At 41.7% G+C, this 26,565-nt stretch overlaps 1 protein-coding gene across 2 annotated transcripts in view; it reads right to left on the minus strand.

Annotated features, from left to right (window-relative positions):
* The window catches only part of nr5a2 (nuclear receptor subfamily 5, group A, member 2), a 70,155-nt gene that overhangs the window by 32,666 nt on the left and 10,924 nt on the right, over positions 1 to 26,565 (minus strand). For both annotated transcript variants that reach the window (XM_040129315.1, XM_040129314.1), the window contains exon 4: positions 20,095 to 20,798. In XM_040129315.1, the coding sequence (XP_039985249.1) occupies positions 20,095 to 20,798 (704 nt within the window). The remainder of the gene's footprint in view (positions 1 to 20,094; positions 20,799 to 26,565) is intronic.

A 26,565-nucleotide genomic window follows, 5' to 3' on the forward strand; every position in this document is an offset into this window, starting at 1 on the left:
AGTTCACACTTCTCCTTTCATCAGTTTTCACTTTTGCATTTCAATTTGCTAAAAAAAAAACTTTAGAAATATATTTCTGAAGGTGAGTTACTTTGAAAGTGAAGGAGAGGTGTTCCTTATTCTTAAAGATAATATTGGACCTGAATTCCCCCCTCTGATTTTAATTACTGGTAGCAGCTCATACCCAGTCCTTTAGCCCTGATATGCTTACTGTAAACCCGCAATCAAACCAACTGCATGCGCTGCCGATGAACATTTATGTTTATCTTTCTCAAAATAGAGGCCTTAGGCTTCTTCTTTCAATAGTCAACCATGTCAAAACCTTATTCTGAAATTTTTTTTGGGTAAAGGTCAGCTGGCCGTGACCTAACGTGAAAATGAAATGTAATCCTTTTGTGGCTGAAAAACCCAAATTAAGCTATACAGTATCAATTCAAGATAGAATGTACAGCAATATAAATGGAAGAGTTTGTTTGCTACCACTGCGCACAATTTGACAATCCTTAGTCTCTACCTGTCCTTGGATGGAGCAAAACTAATTTTAAGGATTTAGCTTCTAAGGTTCAGGCTCATGCCGATACACACTCCCCAAAAAGCGCTTCAAACTGGCCTCAAAATCCACATTTAAGGCTACTTTTCAAGGTGTGATCTATTTAATATTTTAATATCATCACCATTGCTTGGTTAAAAAAAATTGAGAGAAATTCCAAGCAGGAACTTCTACTTGCAGCAGCCAGCAATGAAAAATACATATCCTCCAAGAAACCAATTTAACACCTTTATGATCGTTCAGGCGAGTGGGATCAATGCCCGGATCAATCGCTTAGCCCATAGCTTTTGTTCAAAACCACTGACTGAGATTAATGGGATTTTCCAGAGAGAGAGTTAGAAAAAGAAAGAGAGCGCGGGCGAGAGGGGGAATGAAAGTGCCAGACAGGGAATGAGAGAACGAGAAAAGACTTGGGGGAAATTGAGAAAATAAAACATAGAGATTAAGAGCAGATATTCCCTCCATTTCTGGGCAAATGTAAATTAATTGGAAATGGAGCATTCAGACGCTCACTGACAAAATTAATGTTTATTCATAGCCCCCTGCTAAGAGGAGAGCAATTATCATGGTGTGTTGAGTCAAAACAGGCCAATGTAGTAGAATCTTTCCCCCCCTTTCTTGTGGCCGGGTTTTGGTCTAGTGCCACGAGCATTGTTAAGCTTCGTACGGTACGGCGGGCTTTAACGAGAGTACACAGCTGGATCTGATTTTAATAAGTAGTTCCATTTTTGATGTGGCCTAATGAACAGATTAATGGAATCTCCTTCTGTGGAGCCTTAATGAATGGAGAGAATCATGTTTTTTTTTTTTATCGCAGGGGGGAGAACAGACACACAGACGATGAGTTTATCTGCCTCAAACGAGTTGTACATAAACAATAGCTGTGCTTCTGTCTTTCCATTTCTCTCTGCTGGACAAGAATCAATGCTGTCTCGGAGTACTACAGGTGAGGTTTGAAGCTGACATCAATGCTCGTGCGTCTCTAGCAGCCATCCTTTGGTGCAGTCCTGTCTTGGCATCTGTTCGCCTTGAGCCAAACAGGCCCTGTATTCACCTGGGAACAGGCATTAATTCACCTACAACAGCGCCTGTTGTTCCCAGAGTGTTGCAAACACTTAATTATGTCGTGCCTGAATGTACTGTAGCTCATTTCCAGTTTATTTTGGTAATTTAATTGAAATGAGTCTCACTGTGGGGTTCCATCACCAACAATAAGATTTTGTTCAACTAACCGGTCACGAGTGTTTCACGAATCATGAAATGGTTGTTACTTCTTCCTGTGGAAGTACATGCAACTCTGGTGACGTAAGATCAAATTTTATAATCATTTCTATTTATTACATTTCTTTATAACCCTTCCTCTTGTCTTAACAAAGACCAAATAACAAGGGGGGTAAATAGTCCTTTAAAAAAGTCAGGTCTCTATTGAATATCATCAAGCCAGTGTCTTGTTTTTAGGACAAATGCAAATGCCTACCGAATACCACTGCAAATCATTTTTGGCAGCCATAAATTTCAAAAGCCACGAATAGAGTTGCATCCATCAAAAAGAATGGCAGAGTGAGTGACAAAATCCCTAGGATTTTCCTGCTATGTGACCTGGTCGGTGGGGAGAGATGGGCTTTGGGTGTTCATATTCCTGTTCCACAGACAGCAGAAATGGATGAGAATAAAAAACGATTATCCCCTCTTCACTCCCCCCCCCCCCTTCAACCTATTCCCCAACCAGCCCTTGTTTATCATGGCATACAGTCCATTTGGGCCTCGATCCTAAGGTTGGTGGGCTGATAAGAATGCTGGGAAAATGAGCAGGTGGCAGGTGGCGCTGCTAGCTGGGCTGGGGGGAGAGGACTGCTTGCTGAAGAGAGGAATGATAATATTGGTGATAATACGCTGAACAACTAGCTCCAGTGAAACTAAATTTGTTAGCCAGTAGACAAGCAACCCGAATTTGCTGTTTACTATTCATACACCTGTTGGTCACCTGCCATTTTGCCTGATAGTGACCTGACTTTTAGGATGCAGGTTTTCCAGTGCTACTAGTTGTGTGCACAAACACACACAAACACTAAGACACATACACACACACACACACACACACACACACACACACACACACACACACACACACACATAGTGTGAATCAACATAATCAGCCAATTATCAGAAATCCATTCATTCCCTATCGAGCTGAGCAGCCACGGAAACTAAAATGTATGGACAGTAAACAAATTTTAGTACAGTACATCCTTCATTAGTTTGATTACGGTAAAAATTTGCATTTATACCATCAAATTTTCATGCAATGGTAGTTCCACAAAAACTCAAGGCTACAGAACATAGACATAGTGGATGTTTGTTTTTTTCTGTGAATACGGTCATTAAAATACAACCACTAAAGAAAAACTCTTTCTACTTTTCTTGTGATGTGTTTAGCTGACTTTCATGAGGTCTTTATCCAGTCTTTAATACAGTAGTAGTATTTCAAACTCATGAGACTAGAGTGACATTGGCAAAAAAACTAAGCGATTAATTAGTTTAATTTGTCTATAGTCAAAATGGTCAGTTCAGTCTCTTAAATGTAGTATGATCCAGACTGATTGATATTGAGGCCAATATGGACCCATTTTTGCTTCTGCCATCAGAAACAAGAATCAGAAACTAAACATCAGGCATATATAGACACGTTAATGCATATCTCGCTAAAAGAAAATAAGCTAGCAGAGTTAACATCAGCTTGATATTACTCACAGAGATTTGTACTATGAATGTATGCTATGTACCTATGTATATGATATGTATATCATTGTGTGCATGCTCATCAACATTTCATGTCCCTGGCACCTGTTTGTTGGTTGCGTGTATCTCTAATCCAACATATCAGGTAGTGGAGAATGCCTGTTGATTTATCTCCCACTAAGCACACAGAAACCCTAGACTGTTATTATGTCCCTTAACAGCCATAGAGATGCCACAGACCATCTGTGAGCTCAGAAAATATCACTGTTGTCACAAGAGGACCTTGTGTCTGAAGAAACGTTTTTCTCTGACTTAAAGGAGAACATTTTTTGTGAAAGAAAAAAACAGCTTATGTAGCTCTTTTTTAAAGCTCACTTTAGAAAGACTTACATGTACTTTCCATCCATTTAGCAATATGTCGAGCATACTATTACCAGGGTTTCAACAGCACGTATTCACTCAGGGTACTGTGGAGCAAGTTATATGTAAGAGTCGTGGATTTTCTTTGAGTTTTAAAAGTTTTAAAGAGAAATATGAGACAACAGAGAGCATACAATCCTTTGATCCACAGAAGAAAATTTAAGTGTACAGTTGTAGTACACAATGTTGAGGTTAGACAAATGTGCAAAATGGGTGGCACATAGTGCATGAGAAATGCTGTGGATCAGGAGGAGTAAACAAGTGGAGAATGTTTTCGACTCAGAACTAAGGCAAGGACTTGGCCCATGATGTTTTAAAGACCTGAAACCCATCTGACACCTGTTCATATGACGTCTGAATTAAATAAGTGCAACAAAACAGAGTCCCATAGGTGACGATATGAAGAGAGTCCCCATGGTTTTGTCTTTTTGGCATTAGACGATGGCATAAATAGTATTCAAAACTCAAAAGTAGATATCTTCGGGGTATTTTTTTTTTTACTTAATTTAATTCTGTGAGAAGGAAATCATTTAGGACTTAAGTACTAAGCTGCAGTGTCTTCATGCCCTTGAATGAACCACAAATTATCCGGCTTTAAGTTGATGGCTGTGACACCGTTCTTTATCTTATGAGGATTTTTTAAAATGGAATTTGTCTTTTCACTATCGGTAAACGTAAAGAAGCTGATGAATATCAGCAGTGTCCTTTAGTGTTTCTTGTGGTAAACAAGGCATTGAGTGTATTATAATGGCATAACTTGACACACTGGTTGGTCTCATTACATATGTGACATTTGCTGTTATGTAGCATTTTTGTTACTGACAAGAAAATCAAAGAAAGTCTGATTTTCCTGCCCAAGCTTCAAACTGTTTCTGTTTCGGCAGTGACTTTCTACAACCTTTTCTTCTCTGATAACCGTCATGCAAAGTGTTTTGATGGAGTGTGTGCGCGTTTCAATGCTTTTGCACTGTGTGTTGGAATGAGAGCAGAAAGGGGTTTGTAAGAGCGAATGAATGCTGTTTATGTGTCAGAAAGAAAGCTAGTCTGTGTCTAAACGTGTGTCCATGTGTGCATGGGCCCACGTCTGATCAATATTGCCGGAGCACTGAGATTGATCGGTTCCCACGGTGACTGCATTAACAGACTCTGGAGGCTGATCTTTGACCCGCAGTACACTCTGCTTTTCAATTGGTCATGCTCACTCACTCTCCCCATCTTCACATCTTCACATCCATCTACACATCCTGAAATTCATCTTCTTGTCCCAGGCTTGTGTTAGAAAGGGAAAACGAAAACCTAGCCAACGACTGGACATGGTCTTTTTCCCTCCTTGCCCTCCCCCATCTGTCCTTTCATTCCATACATCATCCTTTTGTCCTGAGCCATGTTGAAATGAGAGGAAACAAGATGAGGGCCTAATAAAGTCTTCCTGTTTTGCCTTGTCTCAACACATCAGCGATACAAGGCCACTACAGATACAGGAAACTCAGTAGCTGCCTATTCTAGCAAACCAGTGTAACAGTTTGTGGCCTTGATAATTATGTAAGAAGATAATACAAAAATTAATAGCAAAGATGCAGACGAATCTTGATACAACAGTTGTTACAGGTAAAAATAATGGATCAGCTAGCTTAAGCCAGTGTGAACACACGTACACAAATGTGCATCTGTGAGACGCACGAGAAGCCTGGCATGACATTCACGAGGCAGGAAAAACAAAGTATCTCTGTGGGTCTGTGTGTAGCAGGAGGAAGAATGTCTTGTTTCTCAAGGTCGCCGATGATGGCAACAAACCCTTTTCTCTGTCTGATATCAGCGCAGGGATTTGAGGATGAACCAAGCATCCCCAAACTTTCCTATTCTGTTTTTACTTAATGTATAAGCATATGAAAGATAGAAAAATCAATAAGGCAAGAGAACAGGCCAGTGAGAGTCCAGACATGAATTTCAAAGGATATCTTTTCATGCATGCAATGTTTATTGTTCTCTGCTAGGGCTAGTCTGTTTACTAGATATGGACAAAATTTTCAGGTAACGTCTGGCAGCTTTTTATTATAAGCATATTTGACTGAGAAGGTCAATCTCAGTCATCCAGTTGGTGCAGTGTCTAAAGACAGGTGAGTTGAGCATGAGTTTATCCAGCGAGCATATGTGAAGCACTACAGAAAAAAAATGAAAGAGAACTCCAGAAAAAATTGGGTTATGAGAAAGAAATGTATGTACTGTTGCCTCATTTCTGAAGAAAGTTAATCCATGAGTGCATGGCTTAAAGGAATTGAATTTTTTTTTTTTTGAAAATTATTGTTTTCAGGATACCTCAGAAGTGGACTACCTACCCCCCACCACATACACACACTCTCATACTCTCTCACATACACACAGACCTGAAATCTCAGGGCTTAGAGCTAAGAAGCTATCAACTAATTATCAAAAACACAGAGAAGCCCTAATCAATTATTCACATGAACATTAGACAGCTAATACACATGCAGTCCAGGGAACGGCATCTCCCAAAAGTAACCCTTCCTCCTTCTTCACTCCAACATGTACACAAACACACACACACACACACACACACACACACTTGGATGCAATCATGTCAAGACATGCATATTTGCACAGAGACACATATAAAAATGCTTGAAAGTAATATCCATACCTGCATACACACACTTAAATACACACACATGCAGCCTCCTGCTCCCTTCCCGCCACTCCACTCTCTTCTTTTACACCTCCCCTCCCACGTTCAAATGCAGACAGAGAAAATGAATGCCATCCAAATGTAAAATGAGTTGTGCTAGCAGACTGTCTATAAGGTTCCTGGCTGGGAGGTACTGATCATAGAAATTCTATTGATCCATCAACACCCCCCTGCCGACTCCCCAAGCACACACACAAACACACACCCAGAGCTTAATATACCAGGCGATTTCTGGGCATTAATCCGCAGCCATTGGATTTTCATGCTGTGCAATCATTATTTGAATTAATGCTGCAATTTATGACTTGGTGTTTGTGTACTGAGTGTGAAAGCTAGGGGGAGGGGATGCAATATAAGAAGGTGAGGAGGTCAGTGTGTATATATGCAGGTGTGGATATGACTGGATGCAGATTTCTGTGTGTGTTGGTTAAAAGTGGAGTTTTGCATTCACTTTATTAAATGTTCATGACTGTCAGATGTGAGGGAGAAAGCCAATGTATGTGCATGAACACAGGTGTAATGTTCTTTTGTGTAACTCGATGTGTTTGTGTGTGGATTTAATTGACAGAGAGTGGGAAATGACCCCATAATCCTTGTCTGGCGCTCTGTGCGTTAAGAGGAAAACAAGACGAAAAAGAGAGGAGACAAAGAAGACAACAGGCTAAAGGCTTTCCCCTTTTGTATTATTCAGAACAGCAGAGACAGTCCTCCTTATCTCCCTCTCACACACACACACACCTATACGCATAGAGTATACTCATAGACACACACATACAGTATGTAAGATACCTTAACATAGCTGAGAAGACTAAAACTGTTTTAAAATGCAGAGATGGAGGCAGTGATGCCTTCTGTCTGAGAGGGTGGGAGACACAGATTCCCATTAGGGATTGAGGCACTAGGATGGTTGTGTTATTTATTTTTTTCTTTTTTCTTTGATTGGGGGCGTTTGGGGGGGGGGCAGGTTTTTAGAGCAGACAGCTGTAAATTCCCATCGAAATGTGGCACAGCTCCAGAGATCACAGCCCTTGATGCCCAAATTAAATATCTGAATTAACTAATTGAGCATTTCCAGGACTCTTGTGATATGTAAACAGTTGAAGTACAAGGAAGATGAGGCATCAAAACCACAACGCCGCAGAACAGATGGAGCCCTGCTTCTCCCTGAAGTGCATCTCCAGGTCTCCTCTGACAGAGACTGCCACGAATGCATCTGCATTAAGAGAAAACCATGTTTCTATAGCACTGTTGCGGCGGTATGAGGCCTAGTGGTGCTTCTGATGATGGGAAGTGCAGTGAAACATGTGGCGTATAAATAATTGGCCTAAGGGAAGGTTAGACTGCGGCTTGCCACCTGAAAACCTTGTCTTTATCGTTTTTTGTTCATTTCCAGAGGTTTAACTGTGTTGTCAACACCTTTTTCAGCAAGACCCCTTTCAGAATATTTGGTTTATTGCTAGTCATTGTTTCAGCTTGGTTGAAAAACCTCTTTTTATCCTCCTCTGAGAGGGCGCAATCCTAAAAGAACGCAGTACTGTAATACCTATTATTAGTGCCATGCCTTTATTGCACGTATATGGAATCATTTATCCGTGGCTTGTGCCAGGTTTGCAGTTATGGCGTTTTGGGAGAAATAGAGAAAGTGATTGACAGATTGAGAGGTGAGGAAGAAGGAATGGTGTGAGAGTAATAAAAAGTCCTGGTGTATTGTAAAAGAAATAAGGAGAGCAAGAGGAAAATTAAAACCAGCAAAGAAAAGAACGCTTAAAGCATGGATAGGGAACAGGTGTCTTTGTCCTACTTTGCCAATGGAGCTAAAGCCATTTTCTCGGCTTGGTCGTTGTTTGGCGTGCGGCCCCATTGAAATTTCTCACCCGTCGTCACAACACAACCACAACGTCTAGTGTTACTCCTATGAACTGAACGCATCAGTCATCGCTGTGAAAATTCAATCACCGGCCTTACCAGTTGAATATAAATACTCCTCAACTCTTGAGTTGTGTAAAATTACCCGCCAAGCTGTCGACTCTGCTCCACCACTGTCTTATCTATTGTCTCCTGGACCCCCCCCCCCCCGCAAAGCTTCCCACTCCCTGTCCAGAATAGACAAGCTGTAAATAAGCATCAAAAATAGACATTAGGGGACAACTGTTGAGAGCCCAGTGACGAAAGCGGCAGACACAGGCACAACTTCTAGGCAGGCTGGATTACAAACAGATAATTGAGGCCACACAACATCGGAACATAAGAAGCTAGGGGCACTTTGTGTGTGTGTGTGTGTGTGTTTTGTTTTGTTTTTACTTACTTGAAAAGCCAGTTGAAAGGTTGTGTGTCAGAGTGCAGTTTGGGGAAAAAAATCTTTGCCTGAGGAAGTTTCCCATTCAGTATCCCGAAAGATACACAAGATTTGACCTATAAATGTCTCCTTATTTTTTCATTGTGGTAGTTCCCTCATTTTGTTTTAAGAATGATTTTTTATTTTTAATTTTTTACAATATTAACATAAATTATCTTAAATGTTTAATGGAATCATTGTTACAATGGAAATTAAATTTTCTTCTGGTAATGCTTCCTCAGTAAACAATGCTAAACCCTCACTCAACATGTTTACCTAATTCGAATTCAAGGAACGAGTCCAGCCAATTAATCATTGTCCAGTCATCCAGTCAACCAAACATTTTAGTGTCATTCATTTTTCAATTAAATTACTCAAGTTGAATAATATGGAACTCATAAGGTGTCTGCTATTATAGCAAAGAATACTATAATTTTTCATCCTGTATGTATGTGAATACATGAATGGATGTCATGGTCAAATGTTGGGTTTCTTAATACAAAGTGAAACCCTTCGACTGGTTGTCCTTTTTGCAGCTACTTGTGCTTTGATACTTTCTAAACTGTGTTTCAAAAAGATGAAATGTAGGCAGGTGTAAAAGAGGAAGATAAATTAGCTGACAGGTTTGCATAGTTTTGTTTGGTTAGTTTAGTTTAGAGGTTGTGGGTCAGCTTAAGACTGCAGCGCCCACACCTCTGCCCCTTTGACCGTCAGGAAACCCTATAGCAGTGAGCTATTTAGAAGCAAAATGCTGGCACTACTGTCTGTATATTTACTAGTCATTTGACGATATATTGCCACCCTCAGCCACCCACTGTGAGAAACTGGCTTGCAGAGTTTCTGATGAGAGGCACTTTGGGAAGGTTCCTGCATAAACTTTAGATTTAAAGATTGCTCATAACTATAAGCATAGCAGAGAGGAGGAGTGGGAAGGGGGGAAAGTTGCTTTGTACTTCCGTAGAGTGTGCAAAGTGTTTGCATGCTGTTGAGTTGATTTGTTAGCAGCCCGGTCAACTAAATCAAGTCCCCATATCCACTTTGTTTACCCATTTTCTTTGTCTCTCATTCCCACTTCCTCTCTGCTTCCCAATCTATCTCTCTCTCCCTACTGATTTGACTGACTGTTGCCAACTTGTGAAACAACAACTGTGTTAGTTTCGGGGCCCCTGAGGCTAACAGCACAGCCTAGTCACCTGCATCCCCGTCTTAACAAGCAGCATGACCTGCCAATAAAAAAGGCTTTTACCCTGATCGTCCTCAAACAAGACTTAAACACAACCAGCTCTTTCTCCTGCCGAATGCCCAAAGTGCTCGCAAATGTGAATCAGGCTGTGTTAACTTGCTGGAAAATGAAAAAAAAACTATGGAGGAGGTGGAGGCAATTTTTGCTCTTCTTTGCTACTTCATCAGTAGCGGTTGAAGAGGAGGGTGTGATAAAGAAAGGCAGAGACAGATGGAAGATAAAAAATACATCTCTTGTACAGGTTTAGCAAGGGGGTGCAGACACTTGACTTCTTCTGTCTGCTGCCGCATTTCTTATTAAGCATAAGCATATGCGTATTCCCCTACCTGTTCTCACATATTGAGTGAGAATTTCAGTTAAATGTTGAAACTGTAAAAAAAAAAAAAAAAAGAGCTTTGCTTGAGTGAGGAAGAAGGAGTACAAGAAAGAGGAAATGTTGTTGAGGACAGTTGAGTCTATCATTGCCCGGAGCTCTGCAAACTTGTACTTCATGACAGCCTTTCATCCCTCATCAAAGCAACAAGTAGATGAGCAGACTTCGCGCATGCTAAAACCTCCCAACCCCCTGTCGTCTCCTTATAGCTGCCGCTCCTCTGGGATGGGCGACCTTAAATCTTCTCTTTTAACAAGTTTCCTGTTCTTCCTTCCGGCCTCCTGTAGTCCCCTGGGGCTGGACCTACGGGACCATTCCAGTATTTGGAAAGGCTGTGTCTTAAAGCTCTGTCTACAACCATCAGGGGACGTGAGGAGGACAGTGGAAAATTAGATTTTTGTTAGATCGGCGGTTGCCTGCGGCCAAAGCATGGCAGATACCATTGGAAAATGCAGACTTTGCCTATGCCAGGAAATAAATACTGATATAGAGAAAAAAAAATATTACGCTCTAACAGCTTCACACAAAACACGTCTCCATTTACTATATTGTCATGGTGCACACAGTGGAAAAATTACTTTTTCAATTATCAGTATCCTTCTGAGATACATACAGTATGCATGAATGTACATACTTAACCTAGGGGACCTCTGAGAGTAGTGCTTCAGTGTCTAAGGCTACGGGACATTTCAACAGAAGGAACACATTCAGGAAGTCCAAACCGTAGCTTTCCAGGTACGGAGCAGTCTCTGTTATGTCTGATTTACGCTCTGCGCAAAGCGTCTGTAACACTGATCCAAAAATCGACTTTTTCCATTTTGTATTGGTAGTAATGAAAAAAAAAAAATGAGGAGGGCTGTTTTACAGTATTTATGAAAAAGAGAGAGTGATTTATTGTGCGATGATCAATAATTTATGAATGAAAAGAGGCCTTTGTGAACCCCTCCCACCCTCTCCTTCCCACTCCAGCCCCCCAAAACTCCTGCTCCTACCCAGTGCTACTGATCAAACAGATATTGTTACCACTAAAATAGCAACTTAAAAAAACACACAGGCAGCCAGAAGACCTGCCTGCAGCCTGGGAGAAAGACTGACAGCGGGGGAGAAAGATAGAAAGAAAGAAAGAAAGAAAGCTAAATTAAGTGCAAATTTAACTTCTCATGACCACAACTACGACAACAAACAAACTGTACAGGAGTAACGGAAGTGTGCATGTATGTTTGGGGGGTACAAAACTGTATGTGTATTTGTGCATGTGTGTGTGGGGGTGGGGGGGCATGTCATCTATCATTGGACAAATGCTGGGCTGTGGGGGGTGTTGGTGGAAGCAGGGGTGAGGGTGGGTGGGTTGGGATGGGGTTGTTGGCCAGAATGGTGCTGCTCCTCAAATGAAATAATATATCTTTGAAAGCCTACGCCCCACGCCAGGCCCGGGGCCCATATATCAAGCCCAAGAGCGTCTGGTGGATCCGCTCCAGGCCCATTAACCTTCCACCTGTTCCCCCCCTCCACCCCCACACCACCCCGCCAACCTACCGGTCCTCTTTTCACCCTCCCCTGTTGTCCTTCACCATGCCCCTGTCCTCCTCCTCCTCTTGCCCTTGGTCTTTGCCTCTCACAGAACCTTGTTCATCTTCCTGTTTACCCCCCCCCACCTTCTTCTCTTCCTCATTTGCCTCTTTCTGTCCTTCTCTGACTGTCCTTCATTATCTCTTTCTCATACTCTCTCTCTCTGTCTCTTTCCATCTCTCTTTGTCTCTCAGAGTCAACTCTTTTTTTTCTCCCTCCATCTTCATTCCGATATCTCTCTCTGGCTCTAAGTCCATCTCTGATGTCTGTCCTCTCTTTCTTTCATGGTCACAGTCTTTTCTCACTCTAAATAATTCACTGTCTTTCTTTCTCTGTCTGCTGCTCATTTTCAATCTCATGTCACAGTCTTTGCTCTGCTCTCTCTCTCTTTCTCCCTCTGTAACTCATTTAAACTCCCTGTCTCCTCCCCTACATCCCTCTTCCTCTCTCCGCCCTTCTCTACACCTTTTTTCTTTCCAGCTAATGTAAAGCAAGCATGATGTGGGGTATGTGTGTTGGAGGGTGCATCACAGCCTGTAGAATAATTCAAATGCAATGGACCAGGGACACAGTTACAAATCTTTGCCAACTGTGTGCGGCCGCCAACCCCATCACACTCGCAGTTTGTCAGGATTGGGCAACTGGGAGGGGTGGTTGTTGCGGGGGGGGGGACCATTGACCTCTGTGACAAGACAGACGTTGCAGCTTGAGGCCCTGAATCTGTGTGTGTGTGTGTGTGTGTGTGTGTGTGTGTGTGTGTGTGTGTGTGTGTGTGTGTGTGTGTGTGTGGAGGGTGTATAGATATACCACTTCCCAGGGTTCACAGATCACGCCTAAAACGGCTTATTAATTTCCACTTAGTTATGGGGTGTGAAGAAAAAAAGAAAAGGTGCAATCACCGGTCAAAGCAGGGCAGGGATAATACACCCCCTTCCTTCCCCAACACACACACACACACACACACACACACACACACACACACACACACACACACACACACACACACACACTTATGCACACAGAAACATGAGCACACACACTTGGTTGCACCTTGAAAATTAAACTGCACTTGGATAGGTCATTGAAAAAAAAGTGTGTGTGTGTGTGTGTGTGTGTGTGTGTGTGTGTGTGTGTGTGTGTGTGTGTGTTGTGTGAGATTGTGTGTGTGTGGACCGCTATGTTTAAGGCGGATAACCCTCCAGTCTGAACTGGGTGGGTGGGTGGTGTAAGGATAATTTCACCAAAGAAAATTCATGTAATATTTATGGATGTAGGTGGAAGGAAGGTAAGGAGGGGATAAAATTATGCAGCGGGGCAGAGTTGGGCGCATCACAGGACCTTACATTATTCACTCAGGTAAATCTATAAGTGAAGAATATTCAGGTGTAAGATGTGAACATCAGCCCCCTCCTGCCCCACCCTGGGGATCTGTCAAACTGTGAGATTGACTGACATGCAGCCGCTTAGAGGCGTCGAATAAACTGGCAGCAAACAGTCGGCGGTGTAAATAATTTGACTGCTTAAAATGCTCATTTGTAGCTGATTTCTGTTCTTTGTTTCAAGTTTTTTTAAGACCTCAATCAAACAAAATTAATCTTTTCTGAACATTTCAAAACATGGTCTTGCTACTTTTCTTTCTAAAACAACACAATGGCGGTTGCTTCTGCAAACTAAATTTATTAGTTTTTGGTTAATAGTATTATGTTATTTCTAAAAAGTAAAAACATGGGAAAAATGATTTTGAAAATGTATAAAAAAATATAAAATTTAAATTTTACAATAAAGTTATGTATAAATTACATTTTCAAAAATTTGAATGATTAAAAAAATGTAAAACATTAACAGAAAAGACCTTTTTAAAAATGTTTTTATTCACATCAGCAGTGCAGCTTTGCTAAATGTGACAATTTGAATTTGGAAAAATGTCTTTAAAGTCCACTCTCCTCTCTTCTCTTCTCCTCTCCTCCCCTCTCACTCCATCACCTTTTATTTTTTCTCTTTTACCTCTTCGTCTTTGTTATTCCCTCTCCTTTCCTTCCCTCTCCTCCGCTCCCTCTACATTCCTCCTCTACTAGTCTCCTCTCTCATCTCCCCTCTTTGTTTCACCTCTGTTCTCCTCGCCTGTCCTTTCCTCTTCCCGGCCATCTGTTTATCCAATATGGCTGTCCCATCTCAGCTGGGAGCATTCCCAGGGAACAAGACTTCTAATACAGTTCCTCCTCAACTTAATGGCCCTCAGTTCTGCTTTTGCCATTCCCGCTACATGCAGAGAGACAAAACTGAACAAAAAAAAGAAAGTGAAAGAGAAGCAGAAAAAACCTGCCTAGATCCCCCCCAAAAAACTGTCCCTAGATGACCAAAATAAACAGCAAAGCCAAATTTCAAAATGTCACGGGTATTTTCCTCCTTGCTCCACTTTTATCAGTTGGATTGATATGTATAAAGTTACACAGCATTTTACTCAAGACAGATTCGAAAGAATAATATCCTCTTAAAATGGACACATCACCTTCGGCATGTAACAATCTCCAGTTCTGAGTCACATACAATTGCTGCTTGAGAACGAGAAGAGACAATGAGAACAGGCGATGCTTTGCCTTCATAAGTGCTTCAGTCCTTTTTGAAATGTTGTGCTGCATATCTCAATTCTGTAGTCATTTTTGAGGCAGCAGTGTGATTTTTAGTAGCTATTCTATTCCAGTGTCCCAACCACATGGCTACATCTTGCAAACGCTCCTCCTGTTCTATGTGTTGGCATGAGCCATCATTGTCCAATATGTCCATGTTTGATTTAATCCAACAAGATCATATCTCTCTCCTGAATGTTGTTGAAAGGCATTGTAGGAAATGTAGTAAATAACGATCTTGAGTAGCGATAGAACAGTTAAAGGGCATACAGCAAAAAAAATAAGGAGCATTTATCAGAAAATAACTCTTGGAATACACAGGACATTGAACAGTGTAACATATCTAAAGGTATATTTTCTCTTTACGGTAATTCGGCTGAACCGTAGCAGCCTTTATACATTGGATTACATAAGTCTTTTCTGACATGGCGATTTCTGTTACTTTATTAACCTCTGTATGTTGTGTGTTGACTAGGCACACAAAAGTGCTCGCTGTCAGAGAGGAAAGGGGGGGGGGGGTGCCTGTGGTGAAAAGGGAGTAGAGTTAGGAAGGTGGGATATAAACACATGAATCATCAATAGTCCCGATCGCCCTGCTAAATTCTCCCTCCCATTGTGTTTGTGGTGGGAGTCCGGCCAGCCATCCCGAGACTGGAACAATGGAGGAGAGGGTAGCACTGGACCAGCTACAGTATGAGTCACCCCCACGCACTCTGTTTATAGTTTTCACAAAGAAAGGATGACATAATAAATTCATTAATTTTTTTGTAATCCTTTTTAAAGTTTCGTATTTAACCTTAAATGCATGCTATCAAAGACTTCATAAACTCTCACTTCTCGTGATTTTATTTACTAGTCTACATGTGCAGTTTAATTTATTTCTAATTTGATTTGTCTTTTATGGAGCTTTTTGAGGTCACTTTAATTGTCTCTCCACTAATTGTTTTCTTCTTTTGCATATTTGCTTTTTTATTCAGTGATGTTTTTGCAAAGAAAATACATTTTTTAAACTCATGTCTATGTAGAAATGTTTTTCCCTCTAATCTTTGTTTACATTTTAAATGGGAATTTTTATGTTTCTTTTATCACTGTGAAACTGAATGAACTAGCCTTTTATTATGATGATAGCAGGGTCTGGTGGATTAGAGGGCAAAGTGTATTCACAGTATTCTGAATTTGAAGCCAAAGTGTGACCTTACTTTAAGTTCTGTCTTGCACTTGGTCACGTAGCCTTGTCTCAAAGTCAGTTACAAACAATGACTTTTTTTCTGGTTTGATGTCATAGGCTGAATTTGTGGAAGAGATGAGGTCAGATACAAGTTAATCTTTTTTTTTTTTTAAATCAAGCACATGGGGTCATCCTCACAAATTCCATTCTCAGACAATTTGAAATATGCAGTATATAAACTATTATGCAAATTTAATTTATGGCATTCAATGTATCGTTAAATTTTGTTATGAAGTGTTGTGTCCCCTCTCCCTCATCCCGCCTCATCTGTTTCTGCTTCCGTTGTTCCAAAATTTCAGATGCAAAGGTGCCTAACAATAACTGTTTTCTTTTCTTTTTTTTTAATTAAGAAAACACTGCATCCATGTGGCTACACTGAATTCTGGTTTACTGAGCCTTCTGTCAATAGAGAAACCATTTTCTGAATTCATGTCCAAACATTACCAGTAGCTGCCTTTGAAGAATGTGAAAGCATTTTTAGTGGATTTGTCCTTTAACACTCACAAAGCTGTCTGGTTGGTGTTTTGCACCAGGACAGGTGGAGGGGTTCATGGCAGGACAGGGGAGAACAAGGGAGGGGAGGGGTGGCGACGTACCAACCCTGTGCTCGCAAATGTCAGTGAGAGAGAAACGTGTGTTTTCCTCCCTTAGCACACAATAAACAACACAACACTTGCATTTGCTCATGAATTGACAAACACACAAATGGAATAAGCACCAACATACATTGATTACAATTATACAGACTATAAAACAAAGAACCACCAATCTGAAAGCACCTATCGCAGCATATTTTCAGAAACAGAACTCATTCACATGCTGAAAAATATGAATCTGTACAATGTCATTCTAAAATACACACTTGTATCCACTTGTATATCATTTACTGTAACACACACTCACTTGATCGAATCATCTTAATAGTCAATCATCTTAAGTCACAATATTTACATGCTCACAGTCTGGGATGGGAACTCATTTTAAGAACAGAGTAGACTGAGCACACGCAGATTAAATAAATACATAAATTCTTATGTGCAAGCGTAACCATAACCGTAATGGGACATAAGCCTATACTTGAACACACACACCCACACATGCACCTGTCTTCAACTCACTTCAAATTTTATAAAACAACCACAGGTGATCATGCCTTCAACCCTGCCAAAACTTTCCCTCATCACGCCACCTTCTCGCTGATTTCAAAACCAGTGCAAAAGATCTGCCCTTCTGTTACTGTCGATGTGTTAAACCAATCAAAACTCAAGTACGTTGGCGGGAAGCGCCTGTCCCAACTTCTCGGATCCAAGGTGTTAGAAATAAACTTCCCTCACGTCATGCCTCATTCCCATAAAGAGAGGGGGAGAAAGCGAGAGGCGGCGTGCTGCACTGGAGAAGAATGGGGAGTGCTCTTTAGAAGGTCTTCCTAATGGCTAAATATTTATGAGTCCCGTGACCGAAGCCAACTTATGGAAACTAAATCTTTAAACACTTTTTTTGGCAGACACCACGCACACACACTCCCAGCTTGGCTCTATTACCAGAGAAATTCTTTTGTTCTTACAGAGCTAATAATAGTGAGACAGGCTGTGCGTTATGTGTGAGCTGTGTCCGTGTCTTAATGTGGGTACATGTGTGTGTGTGTGTGTGTGTGTGTGTGTGAGAGATGAAAGTGTATTTATAGCTTCCTACAGCGCTGCACTACTCCTATGACAAACTTTTAATTCTACTCTGCTTCCTGTCTTTCTGGTTCCAGACTTGGACTTGCATCCTACAGTCAGATCTATATTAACAGGAGATGTCAAAGGTCGGATGGATTTAAAACATGAGGTCTTTGATTGAACTAACAATCATTAGTTAAAACAACGGGACACACGCCGTGTGTATTTTTATCCAAAGCACCTTTAAGTATGAAAAGTGTATACGATTTTTCATTTGCAGATATTAATCCTCAAACAAAGTTGTTAAAGTTTCTTATGCTTGAGCTGCAAAAGACCATTAGCGTAGGTGGTCACACTCCAGTTCACACGCATAGACAAAGGAGGCATATTCACAGGTAGATAACGTGGAGAGGGCAGAGGTCGTGGAAGGGTTTTTCTGCGTAATGTGGTGTTGAACTGCAATAGCAAAAACATAAAAATCAGCACTAGAACAGAAGAACAATACATTTCCACACACACTACATAGCACACACACTAAAAACAAATCAAAGCAATAAAGCCCGGCTGAAAAAAACTGGCTCTAAAGCAAACAATTTGAGAGATATTTTAAAACTTTATGGCTGTCACAACAGTGTCCAAAATGCCAGTAAAGAATGTTTGATATCAGCATCAGGTGTTTGAGAAAGCTGATCAGTTTGGCTAGCTCATGGTTTGCTTATTGTCTCCATTACTGACACTAAGCTTTGCTCAGCAGTTCTCCCAGTCATTGCTAATGAGAAACACGCAGGGAAGAGAAAATTTTGGGTTGAGTGGAAAAAACTGTCAAAGCCACAGCCAGCACAAGCTTTTCAGTCCCCCTTGTGCTTAATATGGCTCTTTAAAAAAGCAGGACAAGCAATGGGGAGTTCAGTTCAATTAACTCCCTCACCAACAAGCCCCCAAAAGCAATGGGGCTGTACGACAGGAGAAAAGGAGCAGGAGAGGTTTTTTGGGGGCAGGGAGGGTTGGGTGTGCAGGAAGAGGTTTCTCCTGCGCTGAGCCCAGGTCATTTTCTACCTTTGTCACAGGCACCCAACACAATTACTATTTAGCTCCGCTAATATGGGTAGTCATTAGACAAACATAATGACAGTTCTTTCAGCAGCACACCAGGGAATGACAAAAACAAGTGGGTGAGATAATTGAATTCGGACGAGGGTGTGAGAAATGGAGAGGCCTCACCGTGCAGCAAAAATGATCATTCAAAGTTAAATGGACAAACCACACACAATTATTAGCTGTGGCCACACCCTATGATGAGCCCGTGTGTGTGTGTGTATGAGTGTCTACTGCTCGCCCTAGTTGAATGCAAATACAGATCTCAAAAATGTCAATAGCAGGGGACACGGCCAAGCTAAATGTCAACATGTGTTTTTCAAGGACTCTTGTCTATGTTGTAATAGGCACAGTTTTTAATATTACATTGATTTCATTTGTTATTTCCCCCTTTGAAAACAAAATACTATTAAATATTTGGAGGGAATTTTGCAACGGGCTCGGGCCCATGAATATAAAGCTGAGCCTCTGGCGATGAGGTGTGAAACAAACAGACAAAGGAGTCACACAACGAGAAGAAAAACAGGTGAAGCACAGGCTAATCAAACGGCTTTCATGTCGCTGCGAATATTAACCTTCATTCAGAGCAAATAAAGCTGCGAGTGCACAAACACACACCAGAAACTGTCCCTTAGGTTCTGTGATGAATAGGCGGGAATTATTACATTTTTACTGTGAGACATTGGTGGACGGTTACTATTGGTCACTTGGGATTGACTGATAAACACTCACAAAGGACACAGTGTTCACCAGGCTCAAATGTTGTTACTTTAAGAGATTTGGCAGATCACATATACCTAGTGAAGATGCTTTTAAAGAATGTATATCACAAATAACTACAGGTTTAAAACAATCTTAATTCAACTGAAATTAAATAGAGATGATTTATTGTTGTCCTGTGTGAAATGGTCAGCTCTGTGGAATTTCATTGACTGATGTGCTAATGGACAATGTGTCATATCATCAAAGTGTGTCCCACTTAGATCTGCGGAATATTTCAAGGAGAGATGGGCAGTATTCAGCTCACATAAAACCTTCAGACTATGATCCCGTTAGTATGAAAAATGCCTGAATCTCGTAGTTAAAGTTTTCACAGCCCATAGGCAAAATGTGTCACACATGTAAATATGGCAGGCTGCTGAATTTTGATCAGGCAGTGGGACAGACAGCAGTGGCAGCTACAGGCAGACCCCCTCTTACCCCCCACAGATCAGTGCACTCTACATTAGTGTTGAGCAAGTGCATAAAGAAAGGAAGATTAAAGGTCTGTTAAAGATAAAGGACTGAACAGATGATGTTCCTGAACTGTGTAAAGTACTGTCAATTGCAGATGTTAACATGGTGAAAGCATTGAAACAAAGTGCGGGATAATTTATTAATGCCCTGCAGAGTTACTGCAAATAGAATTAAAGCTTAAATAGTAGTATGCTCTCATAACCAATAGGAATGATGGCCAAACCATGAACGTATGCTTGTAAAAAATAAAAAATATTCAAATTTCTCTCACATTCGAGCAAAATCACTCTCATAAGCGGACCATGATCACCTACCTTGAGTTCACGGAAGAAGATGCTGCTGCGTGCCCACTCCACGATGGAGAAGAGCGTCTGGTCGGCCATCTTGCACATAAGACCAAAGGTGTTGAGCTTCTCGTGCTTGCCTCGGCTGGCCTGCTCCTGCTGCAGGTAGGCCAGGATCTTGGCCTGAACCTGTGGCTCATCTGGCTCACACTTTAACAGCTCTACGATGAGGTGGGGGAAGCTGGGCGGCGAGCCTGACTGGTAGGCATCTACGTAGGCGTAGCCCATGATGGACTCTGGCGAGCTGGTGTACGGGTCTGGGTACTCTGACTTGATGGTGCGTGTGCCCTGGAAGTGTCCGTAGGCTGCCTGGTAGCCCTGTAGGCTGCCGGCATGCGGCGGCATTGCCATGCTGACCGGCGAAGTGACAAATGGGCTGCGGTCGTAGTCTGTTGGGGGCAGGGCAGTGGCATGATGATGGTGGTGGTGGTGACCAGTGTGGTGGCCGGCGTGGTGGCTCAGTGGAAGGCCCTTGGAGGCGACTGAGTGGATGTTCTGGATGGCTGAGGAGATGGTGAGGTCAGTGGGCACGGCCTGCATCACCTGACTCATGGCCTCAATCTTCAGGCCGTTAGCTCGGATCAGTGCCTTCTTTTGCTGTTTGAGGGCCCGGTCACGTTTGTACATTGGGCCGAACTTGTTGCGACCGCCACGCATGCGGTCCGCCCGCACAGCTGACAAGCAGACAGGAAGAGAGGTGAAAAATGGGACAAGAAAGGACAGAATTAGCACTACAGTACAGTATGTAAATCTTTGTCTTGCATGCTACTCATTCTTGACAGTGTTCATGCAAGAACAAGTCATTATGTGCAATACTTTGACACCTTTTGACACCTCCGCACTTAAATGAAGCAATAAAACAATTATCTGGAGTGTTTCAGATAATTGTTTTAACTAATCTGTCTTGAGATGAACTAGTGTGTCATATAGGTGACTGATTATGGTTGAAAAAAATGCTAAAAACAACTTTACAGGCTAACTCCTCTATATTTTAGCTATAAAAAGATATTTCCATGTATTTATATGCATATTAGCATGGCGTTATAGAGGTTACTCCTCATTTGTAACTTGTATGTAGGGCAAAGGTGTTCCTGTGGTGATTACACTTGACATTTACGTGTTGACTCTTAAACCCCACAGGTCTAACAGATAGTGCCGTTACTCATTGACCAGAGACACAAACTTCTATGAACCGCTCTGCTAAATGATCATTGTACAGCTGGCTATCTCTGTCTACCACTCAGGGAATACATACCTCAAAGGCTAGATATCGTTATAGACTCAAAGAAAATTCAAGTTCTCTTTCCAAAATGCATGTTTTATTATGCTGTCTGATTATGCAATATCTAACAGCTTCAAATGTCACTGTCCATTAGCAGAAACTTTTTTCTCAGTAGAACCCCAAAGGCCCGAAAGGCTGACAATGAGCAAATTGGGGGTTCTTTTTTTTTTTCCTGATGAACCAAACATACCCATGATGCCCCCTGCCTCCCCCCTCAGTCCAGGATCCTGTGGTGAGGATCACAACGAGTCTATGCCGTGGGTATTTCTAATGAACAAGCCGGGCACACAGTGGACTGCTACGAGGGCCATGTGTGATCTGGCCGACTGCTGCCATGGGGAAGCTGCTCTGCTGTCTCCCAGTCGGGGAGTGCTGGTGTTAATTATTCATACTTAATTACCTCTTACTCTGACGGGGCTCGCAGAGCACAGCGTGCAACGAGCTAACGGACGTTTTTGGAGACCATGCAACAGAAAACCACTCACTAATACCAATACTGCCAAATATTATCGACTTTTTTTTATTGTATTCAGTAAGCTCTTGCCTCCCTCTTTAGAAAGAAATAAAAAAAACCCTGCATATTTAAATGTATATGCAAATACATGCACATAGATTTGCCCCGTTCATACATAGTTGATAGTCAGATAACATGGCGAGTCAACCTGGGTCCACTCCAGCTCATGGCGTCTTGATGGATGAATGAAAGAACAGAAGAAGACTAGTGAAAAGGGGTTGTTGAGAACACAGAGTGGGGGGTCAGAGTTGGGGGGAGTGAGGACGGGGAGACAAAACACACGCACACACACTCTGAGCTGCCTTGGGAGTGATTTTAATGACCTCCGTCACAAAAATGTCTGTCACTGATCTGAGCGAGAGGAGCCACGAAGGGAGACACACATATGCAAACACACAGACACACACACACACACACACACACACACACACACACACACACACACACACACACACACACACACACACACACACACACACACACAAACAAAGGCACACTAACATGGAAAGCATCACACACTGGTCCTGATCACAGGGAACAGGCCAGACACTCTGCCACCTTGGAGAGCCCCCGACGGCTTAAATGGTATGTGATTTATACACAGTGATTTTACACACACACACACACACACACACACACACACAGCATGCACGCACGCACACGCACGCACACGCACGCACACGCACGCACACGCACACACACATGCGCACACACACACACTACCATTTCCCAACATGCTTGAGGTCAACACCAGTACCCATTCACACAGGCTCAGGGAGTCAGCGATTATCATGACCGTTAAAAAATTGATCACATATCAAAGAAAAAAAAAAGAAGAAATCAGGAGCCCCGTCAAATGTATCCATTATACATTATTGTAGGGGGACTTTAACTATTAATGATTTCTCCACAACAGCGTAATTAATGAGCTGAGAAACTAATAGTTGGCCCTACTGGGAAAACAAAATTAGGCCCTGACTGCCTTCTTGCCTGCCTCGGACCCAGGGACCCACATCACATCATGAATATCAAGATTGCGGGGTGTAGGTCTCCCCACCAGCACACACACACATACAGACACACACACGCACACACACATGCGCATATTCTTTGTCTGTAATTAAACAAGGTGATTTGCATGCATGTAACACAGATTAATATGGAAGGGGGAGGGGAAGAGGACAGTGCGTGCATCAGTGTTGGGGGAGAAAATGAACGTGTGTGTTTGAGTGAGGTGGAGAGATGTTAATGGGTTGGATACTGCAGGGATTGAGCTTATGGTGACAACTTTATCATATGACCCTGCAACTTTAAAGGGTTAAAAAATCTGTCAAAAATATATTCAGAGTTTGAAAAAAGGAAACACAGACTGTTTACTGCTTTAAGTATTAATTTGTTATTGTTTTTATGTAGAAAAGGTTTTATATGTCGCAGAAATAATTGAATTACCCTTTCTTAAAAGCTTGTGGAGTGTTGGTTACAAAGTTAAACTCCCTGATAGTCCTTTTCTGTGGTGCCAACAAAGTGATGTGTTTGACGTTTGTTGGCTTGTGTGGGATAAACAAAACAAACTGAATAGTTAGCAGGATGATGAAAGCCACCACTGCTGAACAGGCAAACAAGAGCTACGACAACCTACAGAAATCGAACCTTCGTCAAAAGAAAATGCAAGAAAAAGGGACTACAGTGCTGCACACAGAGCGTGGTTGACAGGAGTTTTCTGGAAAATGCAGCAATGAGCACCGAGTTTAGTGTAAAAAATAGAGGCCCGAGAGAAAAAAACAAACGTGAACTCAAAGAAATGACATGAGACACGAGAAGAAAATTAATATATGAAGGAAAACATCACAAGCAAGAAAAACCTTTCCTTTTTTCTGTTTGAACAGATGAGAAGAAACTTCTTTCTCTTAGTGTGAAAGTGATCTGAGTAAGGGGATATTGTGGGTTAGCAGTGAGGCTTTGGGGCTAAAGCCAGGCTGAAAGGCTAAAAGGCTGACGCTGTCTTCCACTCTGAATTCCCCTGACTTACTGTCTGAGAGCACGTCCACAAAAACACACACTTTTGAGCAAACACACATCCATAAATTCACAAACTGCCCCAACCAAAACCCTGTTTCTCTTCCCCAAAGGTATCCAGTCCACCTTCTACCATCTCGAACACGTACCACCACAAACAAGCACACACACACACACACACCACATCCTTTACACACGCCGTTTTTCTGCACACACCTACACGTAGCCCCTAACACCCTCAAACGCATCACACACACACACAGCCCTCAGCGCTTATATGCTCTGATTTATGGTTGTTTAATATACAGGAATATTAAGCGTGCGTAGGTGAGGATCCCTGTCGGCCGCCGGCATATTAATGGGTCCCGCGGAGCCTTGCTGACACCCTGTTTGTCATGTCGGGGCACTGGCTCCTGCTCTGGATGCGCCCTATCCCATGCACACACATGAATACCTATGATACCTATGCATAAGTAATGGGACAGCTCCTTGGCTTCCACTGCAGGTACTGGGAGTGTGATGGAAGACAAATTAGAGTGAGGAAGCAGGAGACAGGGAGGAAATAAAAAGTGGAGGGCGAGGGAGAGAGAGGCAGAGAAGAATATAAAAACACCCAGGTGGTGGCACTAATTTCAGAGGAATGGCCCTATAGCGCTTTTGCGTGTCCGGTAATTAATGTATTCAGATTTGATGATGGATTAGAGCCCACTGGAAAAAATGATACATGAGGAAGCCTGAATGAGTCTGTTCAGTAATGTAAGTGAGAGCGAAAAGTCCAGTAAGAGTTAATGAAAAGAAAAAGAGGTAGATTTGTTTCCAACAAGGGCTGTTTTAAATTTGTGTATTGTCATGTCTGGCTGGTCAGCTTCCAAACAAGCTGACATGAAACACATGAAAATATTGTCTGGCATTCAGTATCTCAAAACTGAAGGAACCTGTCAGTAAAATAATCAACATTTTATCAGTGGAGGACAGAAGTTTCATGCCGCTCATGCTGTATGTTACAATATCGTAATCATTACTATTTTTCAAATAGTGACTGTCGTCAATTTAATTTTTTCATCTTCTGCTCCCTTAAAAAGCACAAAGTGGAAACAGTATATTCCAACTCCCATTATCACAAATACTACTGTTAAAATCCTTTTTAAGATGATACACAGTTGAAGGGAATATTAGGCAGCTCAGTGAAGCATATGATGCAAGGCAACTTCTAGCCAGAATAAAAAGAAAATCATACCAGTGGGAGCTGTTCAGATACGGCATGCTTCATCAGCTTTAGAGAATGACGTGCTAATGGGTCAAACCTTAATGGGGTGTTGCTTTTTTTCCCCTTTTTCTCAATGAGTCAACACTAGCTGAGACGCTACAGTGCATACCAAGAAGCAAGGAAGGCAAGCATGGTAACACATGCTCTGTTTGTGTGGTTAAATGAGTGTGTGACCGCCAAGCTCTGTCATCATTGTGTGCGTATGTGAGAGTGTGTGTGTGTGTGTGTGTGTATGTGTGTGCCTTGTTTTTCCTTCAATACTGTGTGACACAATGAACCACCTGGCCAGTAAAAGGAAAAGATACATTAACAAATTAAACAAGGGTTTATAGACAAAAAGTAAAAATAATGCATTTCTATAGATATATTTTACATGTTATAATTTTATGATTATTAATAGGCTTCATAGAATTAGATGAACATATATTAGCAACTGGTGACATGTGGTTAAAGTTGTTTTAGGTTGTAAGATACACTCATAATGTGGAATTCTGGAGTTTCTCTAAACACCTGGCTGCTTTTCAGTATCACAATTGATGCAGCGACAGGAAAGAAGGATTTTTATTTTGGAAAACATACTATATATTGTCTGTTGCGCGCTGGGTCAGTGGTAAGTCATTTATCCTGTGGCAGAGGCACACAGGAGAATATATTATGCTGCTACAGCGTTACAAATTTATCTTTTCGTGCGTCGTGCAAAGACAGACATGGGCTTAACTAGTTTTGTTTTGTTATCAGCTATAGATGATACAACTGATCTAGTGTTGGGATGGGGTGACAGACATGTAAAAACACAGTTTATGTCACTCTGATATGTACCTGTCTGCCGTTTCACCTTGTTTCACTGCCTTCCCTCACCTTTGAAACACTGCCAACAGTTACACACACACACACACACACACACACACACACACACACACACACACACACACACACACACACACACACACACACACACACACAAACACAGATGCACAAACAGAATTCTTTACTGCTACCATCCTAACAGCAAACTTCAAACTGTACACACTGTTCCATTGGTTGGCAAACTTATCAGCAAACAGGAAACACACTGGACAACACCAGAAAGGCAAAAGTAAACAGTCAAAAATACAGAAGAAAATTACAGTTTGAGCCAACTTTGCCTCGCATTTTTTGTCCACATTTGGTTTCCACTCAATATGCTGAATTCACATGTTGCTGCAAGCTGTGTAATAGAATTAAAAGATTGCAATAAAAAAGTACATGACCCTAAACCTCCTTTTCTCTTTCACAGCTATTTTTTCTTTTTTTATAGATCAAATGACATCTTCTCCCTCTTGCCTGTGGCCTTCTGAACACCTTTTTGAGCTTCTCATAAAT

This window comes from Xiphias gladius, chromosome 6 (assembly GCF_016859285.1).
Source record: "Xiphias gladius isolate SHS-SW01 ecotype Sanya breed wild chromosome 6, ASM1685928v1, whole genome shotgun sequence".
Lineage (NCBI taxonomy): Eukaryota > Metazoa > Chordata > Actinopteri > Istiophoriformes > Xiphiidae > Xiphias > Xiphias gladius.